We start from the raw sequence: 26,959 nt of genomic DNA, 5'->3' as shown, positions 1-26,959 counted from the left end.
TCATGGCGCAGGCTGGCACAGACCCTTGGCTGTTTCCTAGCACACCCACTCCCTGGACCACAGAACAGCCTTGTGATTGTCTGCATGCCTGCTTTCTGCTTTTCCTGGGTTTCTTACACATTTACTGCAACTTAATTAACAGGCAAAAGATACAGAGTTTTTTTTTTTTTTAAGAGTTCAATATCTTGCATTTTGACAAGCGTTTTTATAACTGTGTAACCAACGACACAACATACAGGCCATCTCCAAGACCCTAAAATGTCCACCTTTCCAACCAATGTCTTCATCCAACTGAGGACTGAATCCTATCAATAGAGATTTGTTCTTGCACGAATCCTTGTGTAATTACTTCTTAAGCATAATTAGAAGACTCTAGACAACTACCCACAAGGCTGTTGGTGATGAAAACTACTTTTAATTATATTTATGCCCTGACATTAAAATGCTCATTATACAAAATATGAAAAAAAGCATTTAAGTAGATTAAAATCGTCCATGGTCCTCTTAGCCATTGCTGAAGCGCCAATGTGTTTCTGCCAAGCCCAGGACCCATGCGTGCATTTATCATAGTTCCCGGGTGCGGCATTAGCTTCACCATCTCTTCTTTCCCAACTCCCTCCTCCTCATCTTCTGCTCTTCCCCCTCCTCCGAGCTGGCTGCTCTCTTCAGAGCAGGCGTCTAGAGTTGCCCTTGCAAGGTAGCTCAACCAAAAATCAACCCATAATTCAAGGACCAACCCTTGTGGTTCAGTTGAAGCTGAGGTCCTCGTTTGTACTGAGGAGGCCTGGCTCTCTGCGCGCCCAGTAAGCAGCCATGTGGGCCTCTCAGAGCATCTCAGCTTCACTGCTCAGGATAATGGCCGGCTCCTAGAATCACCCCCAGGTGGAGAGTGCATCTGCTGTTAAGGCAGTCCCTCCCTTGGCGGAGAAGCATCTTAAAAAATGCTCAACTTCATTAGTCATTAGGGAAATGCAAATCAAAACAACCCTGAGATTTCACCCCACACCAGTCAGAATGGCTAAGATTAAAAAGTCAGGAGACAGCAGGTGTTGGCGAGGATGTGGAGAAAGAGGAACACTCCTCCACTGCTGGTGGGGTTGCAAACTGGTATAACCACTGTGGAAATCAGTCTGGCGATTCCTCAGAAAACTGGGCATGTCACTTCCAGAGGATCCTGCTATACCACTCCTGGGCATATACCTAGAGGATTCCTCAGCATGTAATAAGGATACATGCTCTACTATGTTCATAGCAGCCCTGTTTATAATAGCCAGAAGCTGGAAAGAACCCAGGTGTCCCTCAACAGAAGAATGGATGCAAAAAATGTGGTATATATACACAATGGAGTACTATTCAGCCATTAGAAACAATGAATTCATGAAATTCTTAGACAAATGGATGGAGTTGGAGAACATCATACTAAGTGAGAACATCATACTAACCCAGTCTCAAAAGATCAATCATGGTATGCACTCACTAATAAGTGGATATTAGCCTAGAAAATTGGAATACCCAAAACATAATCCACATATCAAATGAGGTACAAGAAGAATGGAGGAGTGGCCCCTGGTTCTGGAAAGACTCAGTGTAGCAAAACCAGAACAGGGAAGTGGGAAGGGGTGGATGGGAGAACAGGGGGAGGGAAGAGGGCTTATGTGACTTTCGGGGAGTGGGGAGCCTGAAAAGGGGAAATCATTTGAAATGTAAATAAAAAATATATCGAATAAAAAAAAAAAGGCAGTCCATCCCTGACATAGATCGGATCGAACAACCATCCCTCTAGCCACTTGGAGAGAAAGCAGCAGCAGATATGCTGTTAATCTGATTTAGGTAAAAATTTCATTTCTTTAAAAATGGCCCTTTAATGTTTCTTAATTAGAGATGGACTTTTCCAGGAATCCAAAGAATATGAGGCTGTCTGCTTCTGAGCCTCCATTTATAGGAGATAGCCCTAAATAATAGGTGATTGTTGCTAGGTCATCAGCAGGGCCAGTGGTAAGGGCATGAGCAGATTTGAAGGTGTGCACGCACTCGCGCACTCACGTATATGTATAAAACTTCTATAAAATCGTAAATTTATAGCTGAGCACAATAGTTACTGCCCCTTCCAACCCCCATATAGCTGCTGCTCTTTGTATAAACTTGGGCAACTAGCATGACCCTGCCTCAAAAGGATGGAGAGATGACCCAGTGGTTGGTAAGAGCACTGACTGCTCTTCCAAAGGACCCAAGTTCAACTCCCAACACCCACATGGTGGCTCTCAATCATCATAATACCAGTTCGAGAAAATCCAATGTCTACTTCTGTCTTCTGCAGGCCCTGCACACACATGGTGCACAGACATATATGTACTGAGGCAAAACACCGATACGTATGAAAAACATTCAATTTAAATTAGGTAATACAAAAAGTCCCATTTTAATTATTTTAAGGTGTACGTCAGTGGTGCCAAGTCCATTCATGTTACTCTACAGGCATCACTACCGCCATCTTGAGTACTTTTCATTTAAACAAGCATACTTTGCCTATGAATCGATTTCCCATCTTGCTATCCATGAAATGCTCTCTGCTCTCCCTCACACTGTCCACCTGGTTTTTGAAACAAGAGTTCTCACTTTGGAGCTGCAGGGAACCGCCAGCCTCCCCTTCTTGGCACTGGGATTACCCGTGACCAGGATGACCGGCGTGCACCACCGCACTGACCTTTTCTGTGTGGTCTCTGGGAAACAAACTCAGGTCTTTCTTCTTGCTTGCATGGAAAGAGCTTTAATGACTGAGCTGTCTCCCCAGCCCCTGGACTCATTCTGTTTTCTGTCTCTATGGTTTAAACAACTCCAGTAGTTCAATGAGGATTTACTAGTGGAAACATCTGTCCCTTTGTACAATGTCCCTAGGGTTCATCCATGTTGTAGAATGTGTGGGTTCCCTTCATTTAAAAAAAAAATTTTTTTTTTAATGTGTGCTGGGAATTGAGGCCAGGTCCTCATGAAGAACAGAGAGTGCTCTTAACTGCTGAGCCATCTCTCTAGCCCCTCTCTTCTTTTTTAATTTGTTCTTTTTTTTTTTTTTTCAACACTGAGGATTGGACAGACCCAGGGCCTTATAAATGCCAGGCATGAACTCCCTCTACCACTGAGCTATATCCCCAGCCTTCATTCTCAGAAGTAACATTCTATTATATGTAAACACCACATTTTGACCAGCCATTCATCTGTCTGTAGAAGCAAAAGTTCAAATCAAAAAGCAATATTCCCATTCTTTATCAATCAGACCATGACCACTTAGAGCCTGGCCCTAGCACCTAAAATGTCTCCCAAACACCTAAAGCCAAACCCCTAATGACCCACGGCACATTCTAGAATAGCCAGTCTCACAAAAAGCAACTGATGCTATGTAAGTTCCTACTTGGCAAGAAAGTGGCAAGCCCACCTTCCATCCAGGTACAGACTCTTCACAAACAGCTTGCAGGAAAACGTCAAATTGCTTCCCCTCCGTGCTGTAACAGATCATCCTCCTTCTTCCAGTAGCAAGATCCTCATTCTAGGAATTCTTCAGAAGTCATCTACCTTGTAAAGATGTAGTCCCTATCTGGGGCTTGGAGCTTGCTGATTGGCCTAGCCTATCACCCTGCCTGGTTTTTTTATATAAGGATCAGGCAAGCACTTTACCCGTTGAGATACACCCCCAGCCACTTCTTTCTTTGCTTCTTTCTTTCTTTCTTTCTTTCTTTCTTTCTTTCTTTCTTTCTTTCTTTCTTTCTTTCTTTCTTTCTTTCCTTCCTTCCTTCCTTCCTTCCTTCCTTCCTTCCTTCCTTCCTTCCTTCCTTCTTTCTTTCTTTCTTTCTTTTTTTTTTTTTTTTGAGACAGGGTTTCTCTATGTAACCCTGACTCTCCCGGAACTAGCTCTGTAGATCTGCCTGTCAGTTTCCCAAGACCTGGGATTAAAGGTGTGCACCACCACTGCCCTGCATTGGCAGAAATCTTAACAAGGTTTAACTGATGTCTCTGAGAAGCCTTGTGGGTTGTTGTTATTGTTGTTGTTTGTTTTGCAGTATAAGGGATTGACCACAGGCTCTCACACAAGCCCTGAACCAGCCCTCCCCAGTCAAGTCTCCCTGGTCTTCATATTAAAATGAAGGCTTTGTTCCACGTCTGTTGAGCCTCCTCCATTCCTTATTAAGTCTGTAACTTGCCCTTTGTCTAATACATCACTGGCTGGTGTCTTCTATTGGCAATTTCTCCTGTCGTATTGTTAGTCCTGTCCTCAGAGGCACCATGTTTCCAGTCTTGATGTAGCCCAATTGGAAATGGTTTTTCAAGCATTTGCATGGAAGATGGATAAACAGGAGATAAAAGCTACTTGGTTTTTGTTTGTTTGATTTCCTTCCTTCCTTCCTTCCTTCCTTCCTTCCTTCCTTCCTTCCTTCCTTCCTTCCTTCCTTCTTTCTTTCTTTCTTTCTTTCTTTCTTTCTTTCTTTCTTTCTTTCTTTCTTTCTTTCTTTCTTTCTTTCTTTCTTTGACTAAGCTGTGCCACCGAGGTAAGCTGGGTGACTTTGCACAAGACATCTAACTTCTGAGACCTTATTATCCTTGACAGTGGGGAGAAGAAATGGAGAAAGGCTTGCCCATCAAGTAGAATTTTGGATGAGACACGAATGTATGTAAAGCCAAAAATGGTGGCCCCAGGTACCTTGGCCTAGCATATCCGTCAGCAAGGTCATAGCAATGGTCAGGGTCCAGAACAGACGCTGAGTACAAAAGATGGTCATTCCTATTCCTGACTTGCTGGTGAGGAAGCTAACTCCTAGCCAGGCTGTAGAAAGAACCGGAGCTGGCTGGTTCCCACTAAGATGATTTGTTCACCCCCTCCTCCAATTCCCATATCACCATCCATTCCCACCACCCACCCTGGCTTTGGCTGCACACCAGCCTCAGAAGCCTGGGTCAGGGGATAAACTAGCCTTGCCAATCACTTCCCTAGCTGTAAGAGCTTGGAAGCCCTTGGAGACCATCCAGTCCTGCTCTTCCTATTTACAGATGGTAAAAGCGAAAGCTGAGGGAGGTAGAGAATCCTGCCCGCCCGAACTGGTTCTGATGGCCAACTCCCCACCCCCACACACTCCAGAAACGTCCTTGATGAAGCAGAAGGACAGTGTGGCCGACGCCCGGCACCGCCCACTCTTTTCCAGAACACTCAGCTCTGTTCCTTTCTCCAAGAGTGCTGTCTGGAGAAGACATTAGTAGCAGTCCTAATGAGTAACTTCCGGGCGGTCAGATGGGTTTCCTGTCTTTACTAGCTGTCGGGCTCAGGCCTGCTGGTCCACCACACACTCTCAGGGGTTCCATGTCAACAGAAGACCCGGTTATTAGACACAGTGCACTCACACCTCCCAGACTTGAAGGTTCATAGCCTTGGCGTTTGTCAGGGACACTCACTCAGACCAGCACTTCCAGGCACCAAGAAACACATGTTCTGCCTTTGCCTGAAAGGGCCTTTCCATCTTGTTTTGTGATAGAATACACAAGTGACAGGAATGGAAATCAAAATAAAGATTTGCCCATACTTAGACCACAACCCTCCTTTTTGAAAAGAAAGACTGTGGCATTAATGTTGAACTCCATGCACCTAGGAGAAAATCCTTGCAAATGTCTGCCTCCTTGGCCACCTCTCACAGCTAACCAAGGGCTGTTTCCCAAGACTGAAACCTCAAACCAGAAGAGGAAGCCAGATGATTATACAGGAGTCTGTTCTTATGTGAGCTGTCACCAGTGTGGGAAAGCACAATCAGGGCGACTGTTGCTATCATTTCAGGAATGTTCCAGACCTCAGCGAGACTCCTAGCCCACCACTCTTTATTCTCTGGAAGCATAGGCTCATGGGCTGCTGCTAGACAGATTTGTGTGTGTGAATGATACATGTGACGGCTTTCAAGTTCAGTGTAAACCTGTGAGTTCTCACTGCATGCCGAAGTTCTCCATCTGGGAAAACAGGACTGAGTAAGACAGAGACTGCACACACCAGGGGCTGGAAAGATGACGGCTCAGTGGTTAAGAGCTCTGGCTGCTCTTCTAGAGGACCACAGTTCAATTCCCAGCACCCACATCTAAGCTCACAGCTGTCTGTAACTAAAGTTCCCCCACACAGACATATATGCAAGCAAAATACCAGTGCACATAAAAGATAAAAAGGAATTATCAAGCCTATGTGCTCCATAGAGACTGTGCTCAAAGAGACTCACAGATCTGTCTGGTAAGGAAATAACTGGCATCCACTGGGATGAATACCTAACAAAAACAACAATAAAGGACAAAGCATCCCAGGGGCATGGGAAAACTTGTAGAGCTCTGGATTTTCCCAGTATCTTCTTCTATGCTTCCATTCTAGAAGTTTCTTTCATGCACGGGTTGTGAGAAGCTAGGAGGTGCTGGCAAGCGTGATGTCATTTTGAGAGATCTTAAGGGGACATCTGTGCAAATGAGTGTTCTTGTAATTTAGGGATAATCCTTCACACAAGTTATAAATGAAGAAAGCTGGGCTAGGCATGGTGGTGCCTGCCTGATATCTCAGTACCCAGGGAGCTAAGGGTCAGCTTGGCAGTGGGTCAACCTGGGCTACACCCCAAGACTCTGTTTCAAAAACATATAAACAACAGGAGCTTAGAAGCATGAATAAGTGTCCAGGGTCCTGTGACTTGACAAGGCCATTCAGTTGTCCCTTCCCTGGTCCCAGCCAGGCCCAAATAGGACATAGGACATAGTCTATGCATGACATCCACATAAGATTCAGGCCTGCTCTACACAACCAAATCCAAACTCACCTCTGAGCAGCAACAACCAAATCCAGTTTGCTTAGACCTGAGGTTGGAGGGCAAGTTCTAGTTCATAAGCAAACTCTTAGGGACCTCTTGTTCCAGAAGGTTCTCTGTCCAGGCCAAACACTGGCCCCAAGACACTTTTCTTAAAAGCAGGGTATCATGTAGACCCGGTGGCTTCCAACATGTAGTGTAACCTAGGGTGACCTTGACCTCCTGATCTCTCTGCCTGGAGTACTGGGATTACAGGCATGTACCACCCAGGATAGGTGGCCTCTTTAAGGGACCTGCAATCCTAAAATCTGGGTGGTGCCAGCCCCACTGCTTTGTCTACCTGCCTGCCTCCCTGCTTGTCCATCTGTCTATCTGTGAAACACATGTGCCATCTCCAGCCCATGCCCTCCACCACTGCACATCTGCCTTTGTGTTTTCTTAGTTATTCTTATTTAGACCTTCAAGGTTCTCCCTGAAGCCTTTCTCTCCGACAGAACAAAAAATGGATGAGAGGGTAGGGTCAACCAGCCCCCATCCAGAAGTGGGTGTCTGTAGATGGCCTGAAGCCATAGAACAGAGGTGTGTCACTTTCAGAAACTCTGTCACCTCATTCTCCTGCTCTTCCCAGCTCACCATGTGTGTGTCTGAAGGCCTGTATCCTCTGGAGGGTTCCAATGGTCTAGAATCAGTGTGATGGCATTTGGAGTTGAAAAATCCAAGTTCAAATCTCAGCCTTAGCCCCAAAATAGGTGGCTGTGGGCAAGTTTATTCAACTTTCTATGCCTCCATTTTCTCACTTCAAAAATAGAAACAATAGCCCCAATTTGTAGAGTTCAGGCAACACTAAGTCAGTTAGCACCTAGTGTCTCTAACCTTACAAGTCTCTGCCATGTCAAAATATTGCTGTCAGACCACTGGATGAAGTTAGATAAACTTTGTGCCATGTACTGAGCACATCCTTATAAAACACACAAATAAAATAATAAAATGATACCTATCACACTTATTTAGTGTGTGTGAAGTCAGAAGACAAATTGTGGATGTTGGTCCTCTCCTTTCACCAAGTGGATCTTGGGAAGTAAATTTATGTTTTCAGTCTCAGTGGCATCTTTGGCATCTCAGTGGCATGAACGCTTACCTACTGAGCCATCTCCCTGGCTCTTTAAGTCACAATTTTGATTAAAAAGACTTTTATATATTTTTGTATCATCTAGGATGCCCTATGGTATATCATATATAGCTTCTATACCACAAATAACTGGCCGTTTTTGCATATTTCCATTCAAAACAAAACCACGCAAATGAGAATCAAAGGGCTAATACCCCTAATAAATGTAACACTCATATTCTTACAATTCACTGAAATGCAAATGCTTAAAAATACGGATGTGTGAGGCTGGAGAGATGGCTCAGTGATTAAGACCTCTTCCAGAGGTCCTGAGTTCAATTCCCAGCAACCACATGGTGGCTCACAACCATCTGTAATGAGATCTGATGCCCTCTTCTGCTGTGTCTGAAGACAACTACAGTGCAAAATAAAATAAATAAATCTTTAAAAAAGTTATGGGTTATGGGTTCAGTTGGTGAAGTGCTTGCTACGGAAGCATGAGGACCTGAGGTAGGGTTCCCAGAACCCACACAAAATCTGGGTGTGGTAGAACACATCTGTAACCCCATCTCTAGGGAGGCAGAAACAGGAGGGAATCCCACAAGGTCAAAGGCAGGCAGCCTAGGGAAAGCAGTGAATTTCTGATCCCATGAGACCCTCTCTCCAGAGAGAAATAAGGCAGAGAGAAATGAGGCAGAGAGTGATAAAGGAGGACAATGTCAACCTCTGGCTTCTGCACACTATGTGCACATGTGTATATACCAACTGCCCAGATAGACTGCACACTATGTGCACATGTACACATACCAACTGCCTACATAGACTGCACACTATGTGCATATACCAACTGCCTACATAGACTGCACACTATGTGCACATGTGTACATACCAGCTGCCTAGGTGGACTGCACACTATGTGCACATGTGTATATACCAACTGCCTAGATAGACTGCACACTATGTGCACATGTGTATATACCAACTGCCTAGATGGACTGCACACTATGTGCACATGTGCACATACCAGCTGCCTAGGTGGACTGCACACTATGTGCACATGTGCACATACCAGCTGCCTAGGTGGACTGCACACTATGTGCACATGTGCACATACCAGCTGCCTAGGTGGACTGCACACTATGTGCACATGTGCACATACCAGCTGCCTAGGTGGACTGCACACTATGTGCACATGTGCACATACCAGCTGCCTAGGTGGACTGCACACTATGTGCACATGTGCACATACCAGCTGCCTAGGTGGACTGCACACTATGTGCACATGTGCACATACCAGCTGCCTAGGTAGACTGCACATCCAGAAGGCAAGCCGGAAAGATGTGAACACACTGTCCAGATTAACAAAGATAAGAAATGGAGCCTCAGGAATGCTAAGCCAGGGCTCTATCAACCATACCCTTAGCTCTCGCATTCAATGGAGCCATAGCCTCTAGCTGCAGCCAGACCGTGATCCCTAGGACTTACTGCCTTTGAAGGCACCAGATGATAGGTGGTCTGATAATTGCTTGGGGAGGGTTACTTACAAAAACTGAAAAACCGGGCTGGAGAGATGGCTCAGTGGTTAAGAGCACTGACTGCTCTTCCTAAGGTCCTGAGTTCAAATCCCAGCAACCACATGATCTCAAACCATCTGTAAAGAGATGTGAGACCCTCTTCTGGAGTGTCTGAAGACAGCTACACTGTACTCATATATAATAATAAATAAATAAATCTTTAAAAAAAACTGAAAAACTACAATTTTGACAACAGTAACAAGACTCTAAAGTGTGTTTATGCACTTACATTGGCTCCTTGACTACAGCTTAAGGGAAAATTCCAGAGTTCAAAAAAAGCTTTGGGCACCAGATATTTCTTTATTCAGTGTACCATACTCCTACATATATATGTGCTCATATATAATAAATAAATCTTTAAAAAAAAATATCACTGTAGGCCAGGTGGCAGTCGCCTTTAATCTCAGCAGGAGGATCTCTGAGGTCCAGGTCAGCCTAGTAAATTTCTATTTAAAAAGCCTGGGATAGCAGGGCGGTGGTGGCACACACCTTTAATCCCAACACTTGGGAGGCAGAGGTAGTCCGATCTCTGAGTTCCAGCCCAGCCTGGTCTACAGAGTGAGTTGAAGGACAGCCAGGTTACACAAGGAAACTTTGTCTCTAAAAACAAACGAACAAAAAGCTAGGGCTGCCAGAGTCTGATCTCCAGAAGCCATGCAAAACTGGAAAGAGGGACCAAGTTGTCCTCTGACCGCAAGTATGTCATGGTATGTGTCCCCTCCCCCACTCCATGCACATATACTCAACAGAAATACATAAAAAATTTTAAATGGCAGCTATCTAGTATAGAGTGAGTAAAGATAATTACAATGGACTAATTACTATTTTTTAAGATTTATTTTTTTATGGGGCTGGAGAGATGGCTCAGTGGTTAAGAGCACTGACTGCTCTTCCGGAGGTCCTGAGTTCAAATCCCAGCAACCACATGCTATGATGGCTCACAACCGTCTGTAAAGGGATCTGACACTCTCTTCTGGTGTGTCTGAAGATAGCTACAGTGTACTTATATACATAAAATAAATAATTCTATTTTTAAAAGATTTATTTTTATTATTTTCACTTCTGTGTATGAATGTGCACACTTGTGGAGGGCAGAAGCAGGCGCTGGGTCCTCTGAGGCTGCAGTTACAGACAGGTGGTTCTCAACCTTCCTGATGCTGCGACCCTTTCACATACTTCCTCATGTTGTGGTGACCCCCACAGTATCATCACAATAACTGCTATTTTGCTTGTGTTATGAATCCTAATGTAAATATCTAATATGCTTACCCCTGTGAAAGGTTGTTCCACCCAAAGGGGTGGAGACCCACAGGTTGAGAATCACTGTTATAGGCAGTTGTGTACCGCCTGATGTGAGTGCTGGGATTCGAACTCAGGTCCTCTGGAAGTAGAACAAGTGCTCTTAACCTCTGAGCCATCTCTCCAGCCCCCAGTATAATAAATACTTCAGCTAGACAACAGGATTTTGAATGTTTTCATCACAGGGGAATGATAAATGTCAGAGCAGCTAGATGGGTTTAGCCTGACTCGAACATTACAGTACACATTATGTATGAATATATATGTAAATATCATGAGTCCCCTGAATATGTTCATGTGTGTTCCTGTGCCACTATGAAGTTAGCAGCGTCTTACTACCTTCGACTAGAACAATGGGGCCCTCTGCTACAGGCCACTAAGCTTCTGAGTCATTAGATCTTTTCTCTTTTAAGTTAATGTATCACAGGTTTTTAAATGTAGCAATAGAGAACTAAGTAACATTCAGGCGGTTGCAGGGTGTCAGGTGTGTCAAGTATACACTTGACTACTGGGCTACAACAACCCAGCCTCAAATAAATATCTATTTGAAATAACAATTGGCAACTCTCATCTCCTTAACTTGAGGTTGGGGAGGATGTATATATGCCATGTGGGAAAAAAACAGAACAGGAACTTGTGTAAAATGGGTAATTCCAACCATGTAAACAGTGCACAAAACAAGTATCAAGACAACATTTGTTATAGCTAGCTATTTTTTCAGATTCTCTAGAAGGATCGTTACTCTTAGCAGCAGTAAAGGAAAATAAAGGTCATTAAAAAAAAAAATAAACTCTCTTTGAACTGGGGACTAACATATAACAAGCACTGTACTTAAGCTATGAGGTATGAGGGTCTCTTTTATTTTTATTTTTTATTTATTTTTATTAAATCAGGAGGCAAAGAGGGTAGGGAAATTGGCTTAGGGGGTAAAATGCATCTTGCCAAGGGGAAGACTTGAGTTCAAGTCTCTTGAACCTACTTCAGACAGCCAGACATGGCGGCACACAACCCCAGCATTCTTAGGATGAGATGGGAGTCAAAGATAAGTTGACCCTGGAAGCTCCCAGGCCACACAGTGCAGTGGTAACAAGATGAGGCGGGAGGCGAGGACTCGCACCTGAAGCTGTCCTCTGACTTCCACACACGGCCATGGAATGTGTGGGTGCCCCCAATATACCCCCCCCCCCACACACACACCATAAGCACATACATCATACATACACACGCAAACAAAATAAAGAAGAAGTGGAGAATCGAGGAAAGGAGAAAAATGGGGCAACTCTCATTCAAATTAATTTCCATGGTGAGGTGGGCGTTCTTTTCAGAGCATGTGAGTGTGCGCATGCGCGATAAGAAAAGCTCCGCTCCAGGTTCCACCTGAGAGGAAGACCTGGGGCCGGAGCTGGGCTAGGGTATTGCTCTAGTCAGTGTTTAGAGCTCAGTGCTCTTTCAGAGTCGCTGGCCAAGTGACAAACAGCAGAGATCCAGAAAGAAAGCGAAGGGAAAGGACCAGGGATTTGAGCAAGCAACAAAATCATAGTATCCGGTAATACGAAACCAGGAGCTTTGGCGGGTTTTATTCAGTCATTTGTTCTTTTGTTTATCTGTTTGGTTTTGTTTTTTGAGATACAGTTTCTCTATGTATCCCTGGCTGTCCTGGAACTCACTCTGCAGACCAGGCTGGCCTCATATTCAGAGATCCACCTGCCTCTGCCTCCTGAGTGCTGGGATTAAAGGCGTGCGCTCCCACGCAGCTTGAAAGTTTGTTCTTTTGGGGTTTTGTTTGCTTGTTTTGTTTTATAGTGCTGGGGATCAGCCTTGGTTCTACCACTGAGCTAATCCCAAGCCCCAAAGATGGGTGTGGGTGGGAAGCATGGAATGGATGACCCTCCCCACCCTGCCTCTCCCCTTCTCTCTTCTCCAGATCTTCTGTGAAGTAATGTTAACTTCTTGTTTTTAATTGATTTGAAAGAACAACACTGACAGCCTGAATCACTGAATGGTGAGCAGCAAGAGACAGAAACAGGGAGGCCCATGGGGCTCTTCCAAAGGAGAATAAAGAACGGGGAGGGGGGTATGGGGAAGGAAGGCAGCAGGCTGCGCAGCCGATGCCAAGCATGGCGGGCATGACTGACTGAGAGAGAGAGAGAGAGAGAGAGAGAGAGAGAGAGAGAGATGAAACTGAGACAGACAAAACCAGAGAGACAAATAGGCAAACAGATTTCTGCAAAGGTGACTGCACTTCAAGGAGAGTCACCCTGGCCCTACAATGCCTCTGCTCCATTTATAACAGGTGTGCAGATTATACTGGATGCACTGAGCCCCATTTCAAAAGCTGGACACCACTGCTCTCCCCACAGGGAGCATTCTCCATCACAGGAAGGGAGCACAAGCGGAGGATACAGAGGAATTAGGCAAGGCAGCTTTGGCTTCACTGGGGTGGCCCAGCAAGCCCAGACCACAGTGTGGTGATAAATCCTCTCTAGTCTGTCTCTGAGCTTCCTGGCCAGCCTTCCGTCTCTAGAGGCGCCCTCCTCCATCTGGCCTCGGTGGGGAAGTGGGACACTCTCATGCCTCTGGCCCTGGTAAGAGGAGTAGGTTAAATCATTATTATTTATTTACTTATTTATTTAACGTATGTGCATTAAATAAATAAATTAATTTTAAGTAAATAAATAAATTTATTTATTTAATGTATGTGAGAACACTGTTGCTGTCTTCAGACACACCAGAAGAGGGCATCAGATCTCATTACAGATGGTTGTGAGCCACCATGTGATTGCTGGGAATTGAACTCAGGACCTCTGGAAGAGCAGTCAGTGCTCTTAACCACTGAGCCATCTCCTAGCCCAGGTTGAATCTTAATTATATAATCTCAACCAAAAGACAGAGGAATCTACCTTTGTAGAAAACTTGTCTGGTGACTGCCCCTCTCTAGGACAAGGTACTTTTCATCATGATTCTTGTTACTCCATGTTCAGAGACATAATCAAGACTATAGTGGTGGTAGCCCACACCTTTAGTCACCAAGGGAGGCAGAGGCAGGCAGATTTCTGAGTTCAAGGCCAGCCTGGTCTACAGAGAGAATTCCAGGATAGCCAGGCCTACACAGAAAAGCCCTGTCATGGAAAAACGAAGTATAGGAAGTAATCTGTGTCCCTTTGGAGAGCCATTTAAGACAGTGACTGTGGTTTAGATCTCAGTGGATGAAGCAACGGCTTAGGTGGGTCAGAGAGCAGCTCAGGCTGAGTGTGGTTCTTCACATGCCTGTAAGGCCACCACTCTAGAGGCAAAGGCGGGAGTATGAAGAAGAAGGCTATCCCAGGATGCATAGTGTGACTCTTGTCTCAAAACGGGAAGAGGAGAGCTGTTTAGTGGGTCAGAGTTAGCCAGGGCCAGTCAACGAGCCTGTGGAGGCTGTGGTGAGAGGCGATGCAAACAGAGAAGAGATGAAGCCTCAGAAGGCCCGTCTGGACAAGCTCTTGTGTGCACTGCATGGAAGTGTCGAGCCTCTCAGGAAGCTCTTGACCCTGTTGCTTGGCCTTTGAAAGGCACAACAGACCCGGGAGGGGGGGTATCTCCCCATTTTTGTTTTTTGTTTTTTTTGTTTGTTTGTTTTGGTTTGGTTTTTTCGATTTGGTTTTTTCAAGACAGGGTTTCTCTGTATAGCCCTGGCTGTCCTGGAACTCTGTAGACCAGGCTGGCCTCGAACTCAGAAATCCACCTGCCTCTGCCTCCCAGAGTGCTGGGATTAAAGGCGTGCGCCACCACCGCCCGGTGGTATCTTCCCCATTTTATAGAGTCATAGACCTCAGAGACAGGAGCCCACTTGTCTAAGGCCACAAAGCCGTGAAGGGCTCTTGAGTTGGGATCCACGGACCCCAGGTCTAGGATCCCACTGTGCCCTCCAGGAAAGACAAAAGGCCTTTGGTCTCCTCTAGTGCAAAGGCAGGAGACAGACTGAGCCAAGCTAACTGAGTTGTGGAAGACAAAGGTACAGCAGAGACTCACAAGAGGGAAAATGAAGACCTGTGTGGAGCTGGCAAGGGGTGAGGGCACAGCTTGAGGAGAGGGCACAGTTCAAGGATCTGAGTTTGTAATAGATTACATCACCAGGTAGGTGGTCAAAGGTCACCTTTATCTTCAGCTCTTAGGCAGCCTCTGGTTCTATATGGCCTTACTATGTATCCGTTCATAAAATGATAAGCATTCTCCTGAGACATTAGGGGAAGGGAGACAGGGGGCCAGCTCTGAGCCTAGAGGCCCAGTGTCACCTTGTCTTAGTCCTCCTGTCACCCTCGACAGGTCACTTAGAAAATTAGGTGAAAGAACAATCCGGAGGAAGTCCACAATGCCGCCTTTTCTCTTTTTTAGATATCTTCTCCCTATGTAGATAGCCTCTTCCTATGCAGCACTGGCTAACCTGGAACTCATGTAGCCCAGGCTGTCCTCTTCTCCCATCCCTTTTCATCACGGAAATGTCTAGGGAGAGAATGCTAACAGCTCTGCAGACTCTTACTCTTCACTAAGGCAAGACCACCCGAAAATGCAGGCAGGCAAGAGAGGCTCCCCGGAGAGCAGAGACCACTCCAGAGATCAGTCTCTGCAAGGGGCCAGCTCCGGCCCGCACTAAATGTGCCTTTCCTGTGCTGTAGGCAACTGCCCAGAGGAGCCCTTCCTTCATCACCGTCTTTCTATGAATCATTTAGGATTAGTCTCTGCTCTGTTTGCATCTGGGGAAATAAAAACATTATTAAAGAGAATTGGAATTTTGAGATGCATCTGAAAATAGCCCGCAGTTAGACTGACTCCACATCCTTCTCTACTACCCTGCTCTTCCAACAGGAGCAGACCAGGCATCCACCCCCCCCCCCAACCTAATTCTCAGACACCCTAAGTTATCGCATTATCTACTAGATGTAACATGGCGACCCAGGGCTGTTAATTCTGCCATACTGATGGGCCTGTCCTGACTCCCTCCCCGTTGCAGGTGCCCCTGCAGTCACATGCTTTTGTCAAGTGATCTGCAGCTCCAGCCTGCTCCCTCTGCAGAAAGGGGGCGGGGGGGGGGGAAGCACAGACAGAATAAAAGAGGTATATAGCTCTTTCTACCTCCCAATAGGCAAAGCACAAGTCTAGTCACCTTGTTTCAGAGTCCCCACTGGTTATGGGTCCAGCCTCTGAGGACATCTCTCCCCATTGGCTCTACCTAAGGGAATTACACAGCCACACTATGATTTCTATAAAGATGTCAGTGGTCAGGACCCACTGACATCTTTATAGGAATCATAGTGTGGCTGTGTAATCAACTGGCCTGGGAAAGAGATGCAATGCAAAAGTTAAGTCTTTGTCCTCTAAATAGGGGGCCCACCAACTGCTGAGCCTTTTCAGCATGCTCTCTGTGCTAACAAACTTTGTGACTCATGGACTGTTCAAAGAGGCAGCCAGCAGCCTTAGAGATGGGTTAAATTGGGAACACGCTCTTCTAGATCACTCACCCCTCAGGTGCAGCCCGAGCCCCTACCCTGCAGTAGGGGGAGGGAGAACACGGTTCCGATTCTTCTGCTGCCCCCAGAATAAACTACCAGAGACTTGGGTTCTAATAAACTGTGTGCATAGGAATACACACACACACATGTGCCCTTGGTAGGCTCTGCAAGGCAGGCAATTCCTAGACTGGTCCACTCTTATAAGCTGCAAAGTGGGACCCAAGGAGAGCTTTCTTCATCCGCACTGCCTGCAGAACCAGAGGAATTGTTGGCAAATGAGCAAGCAGAGACATGCACCATGAGGGTCTTGGAGCGGTCACACGTCCGTGGAGGCGGTGGCTGCGTAATTAGGAGAGACCCTTGAAGTAGCATCTCTTTCTGTCAGCCCTCCGTGGGGCCAATCTGGAAGTTAGGGAGCCTGTATACCACTAGCAGCAGTGTTAGGTAGAGGCCAAGTCCACCCAGCTCAGAGAGATGAACCTCCAGCCCCGCTCGCCAGCCAGCTCCTGCACTGCCGGCGCTGCCTCCGACATCCAAGGAACCCGGCAGTAGACTGGCAGCGAGCAGCTCCCCTCTACCCTGGACCACTTTCGTGCATCAAACTCCCAAGCACAAGCCTCTTTGTTAATTCTGCAAATATGGTCACACGATCACCTCCACCAACACTCTGTCGGCTCAGCTCCAGAGATACTCTCTTTTCCCAAAGCCTGGTGCTTCTGACCATCAGAGTTCCTACCCGGCGACGGACCACCGCCCCTACCGCCTGCACACGCCTGCCCGAGGGACCTCAGGGCACCAGATAGTCCCCCGGCCGGAGGCATCTTTGTCCTCTCCGCACAGACGCACGCTCACAGGCGACTGAAACAGCCCAGCCTGGCATCAAGTCAGCGTTCTCGCTTTTGCGCCGGGGGTCACTCCGGGGGGGACAAAGGTCCACGTCTGGAAGTTTGCGGGGCCCGAGTCGGGGCGCCAAGCCCTCCTTACCGTACATCTCGGCGGGGAGCGCGCCTCCCGGGAGGCCGGCGTCGCCGCGTCGCTGGCAGCTAGTCCTGGCCGCGCCTGCCTTTCATTCACAGCCCGGCGGGCTCAGGCGGCTGCGGGCGGAGACCCGGGCGCGGCGGGAGCAGCCGATGGGGGGGCCCCCGGCGGCGGGGCGGGCGGGACGGAGCGGGACGCCACCCGCCCATTCAGTGCCGAGGTTGGCTGCCGCCTCCTGCTCTGGTCCGCAAGCTAGGCGGTGCTCAGGGGGCGGAGCTGTGTTCTGCCACGCCCCTCCCCCTGGCCACTGGCGGGCTGCCTCGAGAGCCCCGCCTCCATGCCAGCCCCTCTCCCTTCCCCAGTATGGGGCGAGCCTTTTGCTCACCTGACGCGCCAGTGAAGCTGGGTTCTTCGGTCACTTGGTGGATCATCCGTCTGAATTCCAGCTCCTGGTTCAGCTCTTACGCGGGTCGCTGACGTGTCCTTCAAACTGATGACACACACACCCCTCCCACGCCAGGTCAGCCGGGCGCTGGAAGCTGCAGGTGTGCTCCATTCAGGCTGCTCAGACTAAGCCAGAGAAGCTAAGGAGCAGACATTGAGGCATAACCCTCTTCTTTCTGTGGGTCCCCAAACTCTAGGTGTTTCCTACCTTGGTCAGGTATTCAGGAAATACAATACACTTCCAACCTCCAAGGCTGCAGGAAGTCCGCTTGATTTTTTCCTCTCCAGATTTATTTGTGTAATCTGCAAGCTTTGCAGCCAGCATCCCCTCCAGCGATGTCCCAGAGCCGATTTGAATCGGTCTCTTCCACCTGACCTGACAGAGTGAGAAGCAGACACAAAGGGACAAAAAAAAAAAAAAAAAAAAAAAACCCCACAAGCCAACGCCCCAAGCCCTGGAGATCTCAGCCTTATGTTTCCCAGGCCTTTCTATCTCTATTTCTTAATTTCTCCTCTTGCCTCTTGGTAGAGGCTTTTTGTTTTCTTTAGAGAAGGACCTGAAAGATAATGCAATGACCTTCATTTTGTTTTGTTTCGTTTTGTTTTTCTCTGTCAGCGCATTACCCTCTTTGAGCCTTTCTTCATGTTGAGAAATTCCCTGAAACCTACAGTACATAATGTCCATCATTGTACTGGAAACACCACATTTTATTTTCCTTTCCTTTTTTTTTGGCAAAGCAAAAGATGAAACCAGAGAGATCCAGTCCCTGGATCTGGAGACGGTGCTCACTGCACCTCAAACCAGCATTTTCTATTTTTCTTTGGCTTCATGCCTCCAGACACACCCACCAACCCACCTATACCTCTCCTAATTGGATGCTTTCTGTTACAGCGATAAACAGAATGACCAAAAGTCATCTGGTTAAGAAAGGGTTTATGTGGTGTTAAACTTTACAGTCCTTCACTGGGGGAAGTTGTGGTTTGAATGGATTGTAGTGGGATGGAAGAGTTCTCATAGGCTCACATGTTTGAAATGCTGGTCCCTAGGAGGACTAGGAAGTGTGTTCTTGTTGGGGAGGTGTCAATGGGGATGGCCTTTGGGGTAGTCCAGTTCTCTCTCTCTCTCTCTCTTTCTCTCTCTCTCTCTCTCTCCCTCATGCCTTTTGACCAGATGTAAGCTCTGATCCACAGCCATGCCCGTCTGCCTGCTGCCATGCTCCCTGCAGTGATGGCTGTGGTCTCTGTTACCCTCTGGAAAGGTGAGCCCCAAATTGAATGCTTTCTTTTAAAACCTGCCTTTGTTTCGGGGTCTTATCCCAGCAATAACGAAGGAACTAACACAGAATTCGTCCCTAGAGTTCCATGGCCAGTAAGCAATTGCTGGAGTGTTGTGGGGTGCCTGTGTGCTGCACCAGGGCGCCCATGACACAACTTTTAGTTATTCCCCATGCTGGGGGGGAGGGGGGCTTTCCAGTGGCAGAACTGCCTAGTTCCTCGTGCTCCTGGACGTGGGTGACCCCAGCAAACTCCTCAGTCCATCAAGAGAGACTTGGATGGGGTTGTTTCTTTTGTCTGTTGATATCCTCTCTATCTGGGTTTAAGAGAAATAAGCTTTCAGGAAAAATAACACAACAGAGACAGTGTAAAACCCAAGAGCTGAATTCAAGAGTCCCATCCTCTAGAGGAGGTGGCTGGGGCTGGAGAGATGGCTCAGCGGTTAAGAGTACTGACTGTTTTTCCAGAAGTCCTGAGTTCAATTCCCAGCAATCACATGGTGGGGCTCACAACTGTAATGGGATCTGACGCCCTCTTCTGGTGTGTCTGAAGACAGCAACAATGTACTTAGATATAATAATAAATAAATCTTTGGTCCGGAGTGAACAGAGGTCTCAAATTCAATTCCCAGCAGCCACATGATGGCTCACAACCATCTGTCAGCTACAGCGTACTCATTTTCTTAAAATAAATAAGTAAATCTTTAAAAAAAAAAAGAGCATTTAGAGGAGGCGACTGTCTGTGAGGAGACAGAACAAAAATCAGCTCCTTGGGAGAACTCTAGGATGGAGGGAAGTCAGAATTGGGATTTCTACCTTAAATTGGTTCCTCTTTGCTTGCAGGAATCCCACGTAAGGAAGAACATAAAGGGAAAGAAATTGCATTTACTGAATGGCCCCATTGCAGTGGGTCTGTGCCAGGCTCTTAGCTCAGAGCAGATCACCTGTGGCTTATGATTGCCAGCCTTTACGTTATGTGAAGGTAATGCACCTTCAGTAGAAACCGTACTTGAAATTTTTTATCTTTTTCTCGGCCTATCATCTATATAGCACTGTATTCTTTCTTGCTACTAGGCAGCAACAATGAACCACCAAGGGAGGCAAACAGTAGCCTACATTGCACTGTGCTCTAAGTTTTGATGTAAGTTGGCAGAAGTAGAAGTAAACTTTCTACTCACAATGCTTTCTTCATGGTGTGCGCATGTATGCTGTGTGTGTGTGTGTAAGCGTGTGTGCATATGCATGTGAGTGAGTTCCAGAGGCTGATGTCATGTTTCTTTTTCTGTTGCTCTCCGTTTTATTCGTTGAGCCAGGGTGTCTCACTTGATCCCAGAATTTGTTTGTTAGGCAGCCGGTTTGCTCAGGGACCCCTCCCTCCCCCCCCTCAGGAACTGGTATTACAGGTGGACTGCCCTTTCCTCCCAGCATTTACATAGGTGCTACGAATCCAAACTCTGGTCCTCGTACTAGTGCAGCAAGTGCTTGGGCATATGAGACAAAATCCCCAGCAGCTCCTACAACGATTTTATCAGGCACGCCATTGTTGGCGAGGAGTATCTATACTGCTCTTTGTAACTCACAGTAAGATAGAGGTGCAGAGAGATCGGATGGCTCTGCAGCAAGGTGGTTCAAGCTAGCATGGGGCATTGCAGTGCACACTGAGATCCATGACTGCACTGCAGTGGGGTGGTAGTTCTTCCTTGCAGGTTGAATACATTGCCCGCTGCCCCATCTCTCTCCTTTACCTGCATTAACTCCCCTGCCTTATCTGCTTGAGCATGCCACAGTGGGTCCCTTCATATGCACTCTGTCCTAGGACTGCGGCCCCTGAGGTGTTGGCTGGAGACTAGTTGCCTCTTAAGACTCGTTTGCTCGGGCCAAAGACAAGATTATTATTCTTTAACCAAACTGCACCTTGCTCCGTGTGGTTTCGCTGTAACAGTGCCCTTTGCTGTGATGGCTTCAATAGTCGCCTCTGCCAGAGTTTCTGTATGAACCAGGCGTTCTCTGTGTTGCACAGAAGGAAGACTTAGAAATAGAAGTCAAGCTACAGCCATCGTGCATAGCCTCATGTCTCTGGTATCAGCATCCCTGCACTATCCCCAAGGCCGTTCTCCAGCATCCTGACAGCCAGCTTCTCCAGGCCCCCATCACTCCTCTCTGTCCACCCAAAGCCTTTAATCTCTCTCTGTGTGAGCTGCAGTTCTCAGCTCTGCGCTTGCTCCAGGCACGAGCAGTGAGCAGGGGACAGCTTTAAAGAACTGTCTTCCAGATGAAGGGAAGAGAGAAGGAAATGACAGCCCCAGGGGGTGCAGCTTCAGGGAGGGGGAAAAAAAAGCCTGAGCCCTCAAGTGAGGCTCAGAAGGATCCAGAGGGGAGAATGTGCTTGGAAGGGTTGCGGTGCAGCTGTTATCTGTGAGGCTGAAAATAGAATTCAAGAGTCCTGACACCAGGCTGGGTGCCCTGAACCGTGCCACTTCTCCCTAAAGCAGGTTAACTACCGTGGCCTACTTTTCAGAGGCCATAGGGAAAGAGCAGTAAAAACAATGCCCAAGAATGGGAGTAGAGGTCTAAAGGGCTAAAGAATAGTCCCCACAACACACAAATACCTCAGCAGCCAGGCGGGCAGGGTGCGCTCTGGTCACCAAGGTGCTATCAGCCACCTTGAGCTGCAGGAAGGAGGCAGGAGGCAGAGCTGCCTGCAGCGGAAGTGGGTAGGCAGGCCCAAGCATCTGTCACAGACCAGATTTTAGAACCAGATTTGACCGTGGTGGAGAGTTTGAGATTACCCACTGTACCACCTTACGCCTCTCTGTGTCCCCCATCCCACTTCTCCTCCGCTGTTTGTTTGATTTGTTTTTGTTTTTGTTCTGTTTTGAGGTTTTGAGACAGAGTAGCCTGGCTGTCTGTACAGAGAGGTCTGTAGACTAGGCTGTTCTTGAGCTCACAGATACAGCTGCCATTGCCCCCCCCCCCCAGTGCTGGAATTAAAGGCATGTGCCACCATACCTAGCCCAGTGCCCCCTTCTGTAGCTACAACTCCCTCTGGACCCTGGAGACCCATTCCCCACATAAAGTTCAAACCTATAGCCACTAATGTTTGGCACCACACAGGCATTGCAAACTCCATTGCCCGGCTCAGACAAAGACCAGGGAAACCCCATGTCCTTGCTTCCAGCTGCCAGGAGGCACCTTCCCTCCACACACGGTGCCCTCCCTCCAGCCTAGGAAATCTCTGATCCCTCTGGGGAACCCGAGCCTGTCTGTGCTCCAAAGAACCGGAAGCCTATGACGTCATATTTACCTTACTGTTAATAGACATGGCTTGCGATTGAAAAAAGAATGGGAAGGGAACAGCTGCTGCTCAGAAAGTCAGCTGTGGTTCTCTAAGCTGAGGAAGAAGAAAACTGCATCTTACCATAGTTGGGGCACTGGGCTGAGCTGAAGGCTGGCTATCCTAACGGAAGGATGGTTCAAACACGAGGGGCCTATCAACCAGAAATGTGGCTCCACGAATATAGAGGGGTTGCCTTGAGCCACTTTGAGCCTGACCCATGCTTCCCAGGCCCTGTGTGTTTGCTGCCTCATGTTAGGCTTGCCCTCAGAAACCACCTTTCTTCCAGACTCCAGCATACTGATGTTTACACTCACATGCTCAGCCTTTGGTAACCACAGTTAGACAGCCCTGGTCGTGTACACTGCCAGACAGCCCTGGTCGTGTACACTGCCTCTCACCCCGACTCTAGGTAGTCACAGGTCTGAGTAAGCTTTGAGATTCAGCTCCAGTTATCAGATTCTAAATCTTTAGCCTAAGCTCACTTTTCTGGCTCATGGGTAACAGCTAACTTCAGTCCTACAACCTAGTCCAGAGAAGAGGATGCTTAAAAACATTTCAGGCAGTGCTGGTGAGATGGCTCAAGCAGGTAAGAGTACTGGCTGCTCTTCCAGGGACCTGGGTTCAGTTCCCAGCCTCTGTGTGTCAATTTACAACCCTCTGAAACTCCAGTTCCATGTAGGGATAATCTCTTGTGCATTGTGTAAAAAACATTACCTGTCAATATAAAGCTGATGGCCAATGAGATGGCTTGAATATGCTTGGCTCAAGAAGTGGCACTATTAGGAGGCATGGCCTTATTGGAGCAGGTGTAGCCTTGTTGGAGTAAGTGTGGCCTTGTTGCAGGAAGTGTGTCACAGTGGGTGTGGGCTTTAAGACCCTCGTCCTAGCTGCCTGGATGCCAATCTTCTCCTATTGGACTTCAGATGAAGATGTAGAACTCTCAGCTCCTCCTGCACCATGCCTGCCTGGGTCCTGCCTGGATGCTGCTATGCTCCCATCTTGATGATAATGGACTGAACCTATGAACCTATAAGCCAGACCTAATTAAATGTCCTTTTAAGAGTTGCTTGCCTTGGTCGTGGTGTCTGTTCACAGCAATAGAAACCCTAACTAACATAGCCAATAAGCTGAGGCAGGATTAGAAGGTGGGACATCTGGCAGAAAGAGAAAGGAAATAGATGTGGGAAGATTTACCACCAAGTCTCAGAGGAAGTCAGACATAGGAAACGGAGGAGAGGTAGCCAGTCACGTGGCAGACAGAGTAGCACAAACAGATTAATTGAGTTATAGACTAGTTGGGGAACACACCTACCTTAAGACCTGGGCATTTATTAATAAATAAATAAATAATGGAGCTAGAGAATATCATACTAAGTGAGGTAACCCAGACTCAAAAGGTGAATCATGGTATGCACTCACTAATAAGTGGATATTAACCTAGAAAACTGGAATACCCAAAACATAATCCACACATCAAATGAGGTACAAGAAGAAAGGAGGAGTGGCCCCTGGTTCTGGAAAGACTCAGTGAAACAGTATTCAGCAAAACCAGAACGGGGAAGTGGGAAGGGGTGGGTGGGAGGACAGGGGAAGAGAAGGGGGCTTGCGGGACTTTCGGGGAGTGGGGGGGCTAGAAAAGGGGAAATCATTTGAAATGTAAATAAATTATATCGAATAATAAAAAAAAAATAAATAAATAAATAGATAAATAAATAAATAAATAAGTCTTCCGTGTGATTATTTGGGAACCTGGAAAACATAAGGAAGACCAATCAGTTCCAGTTCCAGGAGATCTGATGTTCTCTTTGGGCCTCTACAGGCACTGAATGCTTGTGTGCACGGACACACATGTGGGCAGAACAACTATGCACATAAAATAAAGGTAAGTGAATTTTTTTTAGATTCCAACTCCCTGTCTCCCCAAATACTAAGTCATCTCTGTAGCAGCATGCGGGTAACAGAGTCAGTTTGAAGCCTGGCAGCATCTGATCTCTATAAGGTAGGACTCACTTTTGTTGTGCAATGTGCCTCTGCTCTGAGTACTTTGTATTCCTGGGGACACAGTACACAGAGAGAAATAAGAGATTCCTTGATGTCCTGAAAGATCACAGTCTATCAGAGCAGGCAAGCCAACGCAGAACAGTAACTGTGTCAGAAGAGAGTTGAAAGTGGAGTCCTAAGAGGGGCAGGGGACATGGCTCAGTTGTGGAGTGCTGGCCCGGTGTGGTGGTCACTCCTTTTTGTCATTTGTCATTCCAATTGTCAACTTGACCGTCTAGACTCACTTGGGAAGAGAGACTCAACAAGGGATTGTCTACATCAGGCTGGTCTGTGGGCATGGGATCATCTTTGTAAATGAAACAAAGGCTTCTAGTACCTACAAAGCCCTGGGTTTGATCTCTAGCAGGGCATAAATCAGGAATGGTGGTACACACCATTAATCTCAGCACTCCTGGAGGATCAGGAGTTCAGGGTCCTCCTTAGCTACATGATTTTGGGGACAGGACAAATGAGATCCTGTATCAAAAGGTGTGGGGAGAGTCATAGGAGAAGCCAAGAAAACAGACTCTGGTAAGGAATGGAGAAGATTTCTGAAAGGAATGAGCTATGGAGAGGTGAGAGTGTGGGTTCTAGAAAATGTGAGGAGTGAAGGCAGGCGCTGGGAAGTCACCTTTACTTCTGCTGTAAGGCAGGTGGTTCGTTTGATTAGAACATATGCCAACCAAAGGGATATGGTAAGAGATACAGGACGAAAGGTGGGTTCTGACCCAGTCCTGAGGGCCTGGGTACAAGAAAAGGAGTACAGTCTTCAGGAGCACCCAGGAGCATTCTTCTAGCAACTATAAACAGAACGAGGCATCGACAGTATGAACTGCTGAACCCAGGTAAGAGGCGAGGCAGCAGAAGACAGGGCGGTGCTTATGCAGCCGTGACTCATGAAGTCCTCTGAGAGAGAGAGAGAGAGAGAGAGAGAGAGAGAGAGAGAGAGAGAGAGGCTAATAGGAGCTGGGCACATTGGCACCAGCTCACCTATAACTCCAGCACTCAGGAGGCTAAGATAGGAAGATCATGAGTTTAAGGGTCAGCCTGGGCTACAAAGCAAAACCTTCTCTCTCTCTCTCTCTCTCTCTCTCTCTCTCTCTCTCTCTCTCTCACACACACACACACACACACACACACAAAGACGCATAACAAGGTTGTATAGAACGTTTTCTTCCTTCCTAATCTTTTTAGAAAAGAGTGGGAAGGGATTACAAAACTCTTCAGGCTGGAGGGATGATGGCTCAGTGATTAAGAGCACTGACTGCTCTTCCAAGAGGTCCTGAGTTTAATTCCCAGCAACCACATGGTGGCTCACAACCATCTGTAATGAGATCTGATACCTTCTTCTGGTGTGTCTGAAGACAACTACAGTGTACTCTTATAAATAACAAATAAATCTTTAACAAAAAACAAAACTCTTCATTCCTATATATTCCTGTACTAGCTGGTTTTGTCTGCCAACTTGACACAAGCTGGAGTTATCATAGAGAAAGGAGCTTCAGTTGAGGAAATATCTCCATGAGATCCAGCTGTAAAGCATTTTATAGTGATGAAGGGGGGAGGACCCATTGTGGGAGATGCCATCCCTGGGCTGGTGGTCTTGGATTCTATAAGAAAACAAGCTGAGCAAGCCAGGGGAAGCAAGCCAGTAAGTAACATCCCTCCATGGCCTCTGCATCAGCTCCTGCTTCCTGACCTGCTTGAGTTCCAGTTGTGGAACAGCAGTGTGGAAGTGTAAGCTGAATAGACCCTTTCCTCCCCATCTTGCTTCTTGATCACGATTTTTGTGCAGGAATAGAAACCCTGACTAAGACAATTAATTCCTTCTCCCCTCAACTTAGGAGGAGGCTTTTAGCATGGCAAGAAATGGACCATACTGTCTACCTGGGAGGCCACTTGGGCTTTAGAAGCCTCAGTCAGACTCAGGAGATGTGAAGTGACACACTATTTGGAGCCATGTCTGGCTCTCAGGTTCTTGGGCAAGACAGAAAGGCTGCTCTGACTTCTACACTGCCTAGCTCAGCAGACAGGTTTCTTACCCAGAGACTGGAGGTAGAAAACTTAATCAGGGATGAAGAGGAGCGATTCATCTGCAATGTGAATCCATTCTTTAGATCTCAGGAATCAGAGTGGCAGGAGGGAACCACGTTGGGCACAGACAGAAGACAGGTCTCCTTTTCTGCTCACACCAGTTCCTGCTATGGTTTGAGTTTGAAATGTCTCCCACAACTTCAGATATTTGAACTCACGGTCCCTAGTTGGCTCCAGCTGATAAACTTGCTTTAGAGGTTATTAGACCTGGGTGGTGGGGATGGGTCACTGGAGACTAAGCCCTTGGCAGGTATATCCTGGCCCATCTCTGTTGATCTTGCTCTCTGCTTCCAGCTCTAGCCAGGTGGGAGCTGTCTCCATGATGTGTCCCCCTGCCAAGGAGGGAGGCAGGCCCACCACCCTGACCTCCCTGCTGTGATTAATTAATTTTCTAATACTAGGGACCTAAAATAAACCCTCCTCCTGTTATGGGGTCTGTTTAGATCCAACACAACTCAAATACCAGGTTGATGCAGATGATAAAAATGTATTGTAATCAAGATGCTACTGATCGAT

At 47.1% G+C, this 26,959-nt stretch overlaps 1 protein-coding gene across 1 annotated transcript in view; it reads right to left on the bottom strand.

Moving 5' to 3' along the window:
* Efr3b (EFR3 homolog B) overlaps positions 1-17,488 on the bottom strand; it is a 75,584-nt gene extending 58,096 nt beyond the window's left edge. The window contains exon 1 of the mRNA XM_052186185.1: positions 17,261-17,488. Coding sequence (XP_052042145.1) covers positions 17,261-17,267 — 7 coding nt within the window. The 5' untranslated portion in view covers positions 17,268-17,488. The remainder of the gene's footprint in view (positions 1-17,260) is intronic.
* Positions 17,489-26,959: the final 9,471 nt, after the last annotated feature.

This window comes from Apodemus sylvaticus, chromosome 6, assembly GCF_947179515.1.
Source record: "Apodemus sylvaticus chromosome 6, mApoSyl1.1, whole genome shotgun sequence".
NCBI classification, from domain to species: domain Eukaryota; kingdom Metazoa; phylum Chordata; class Mammalia; order Rodentia; family Muridae; genus Apodemus; species Apodemus sylvaticus.
Note: the sequence above shows the minus strand (reverse complement) of the source record. Positions and strands in the feature narration are given on the sequence as shown.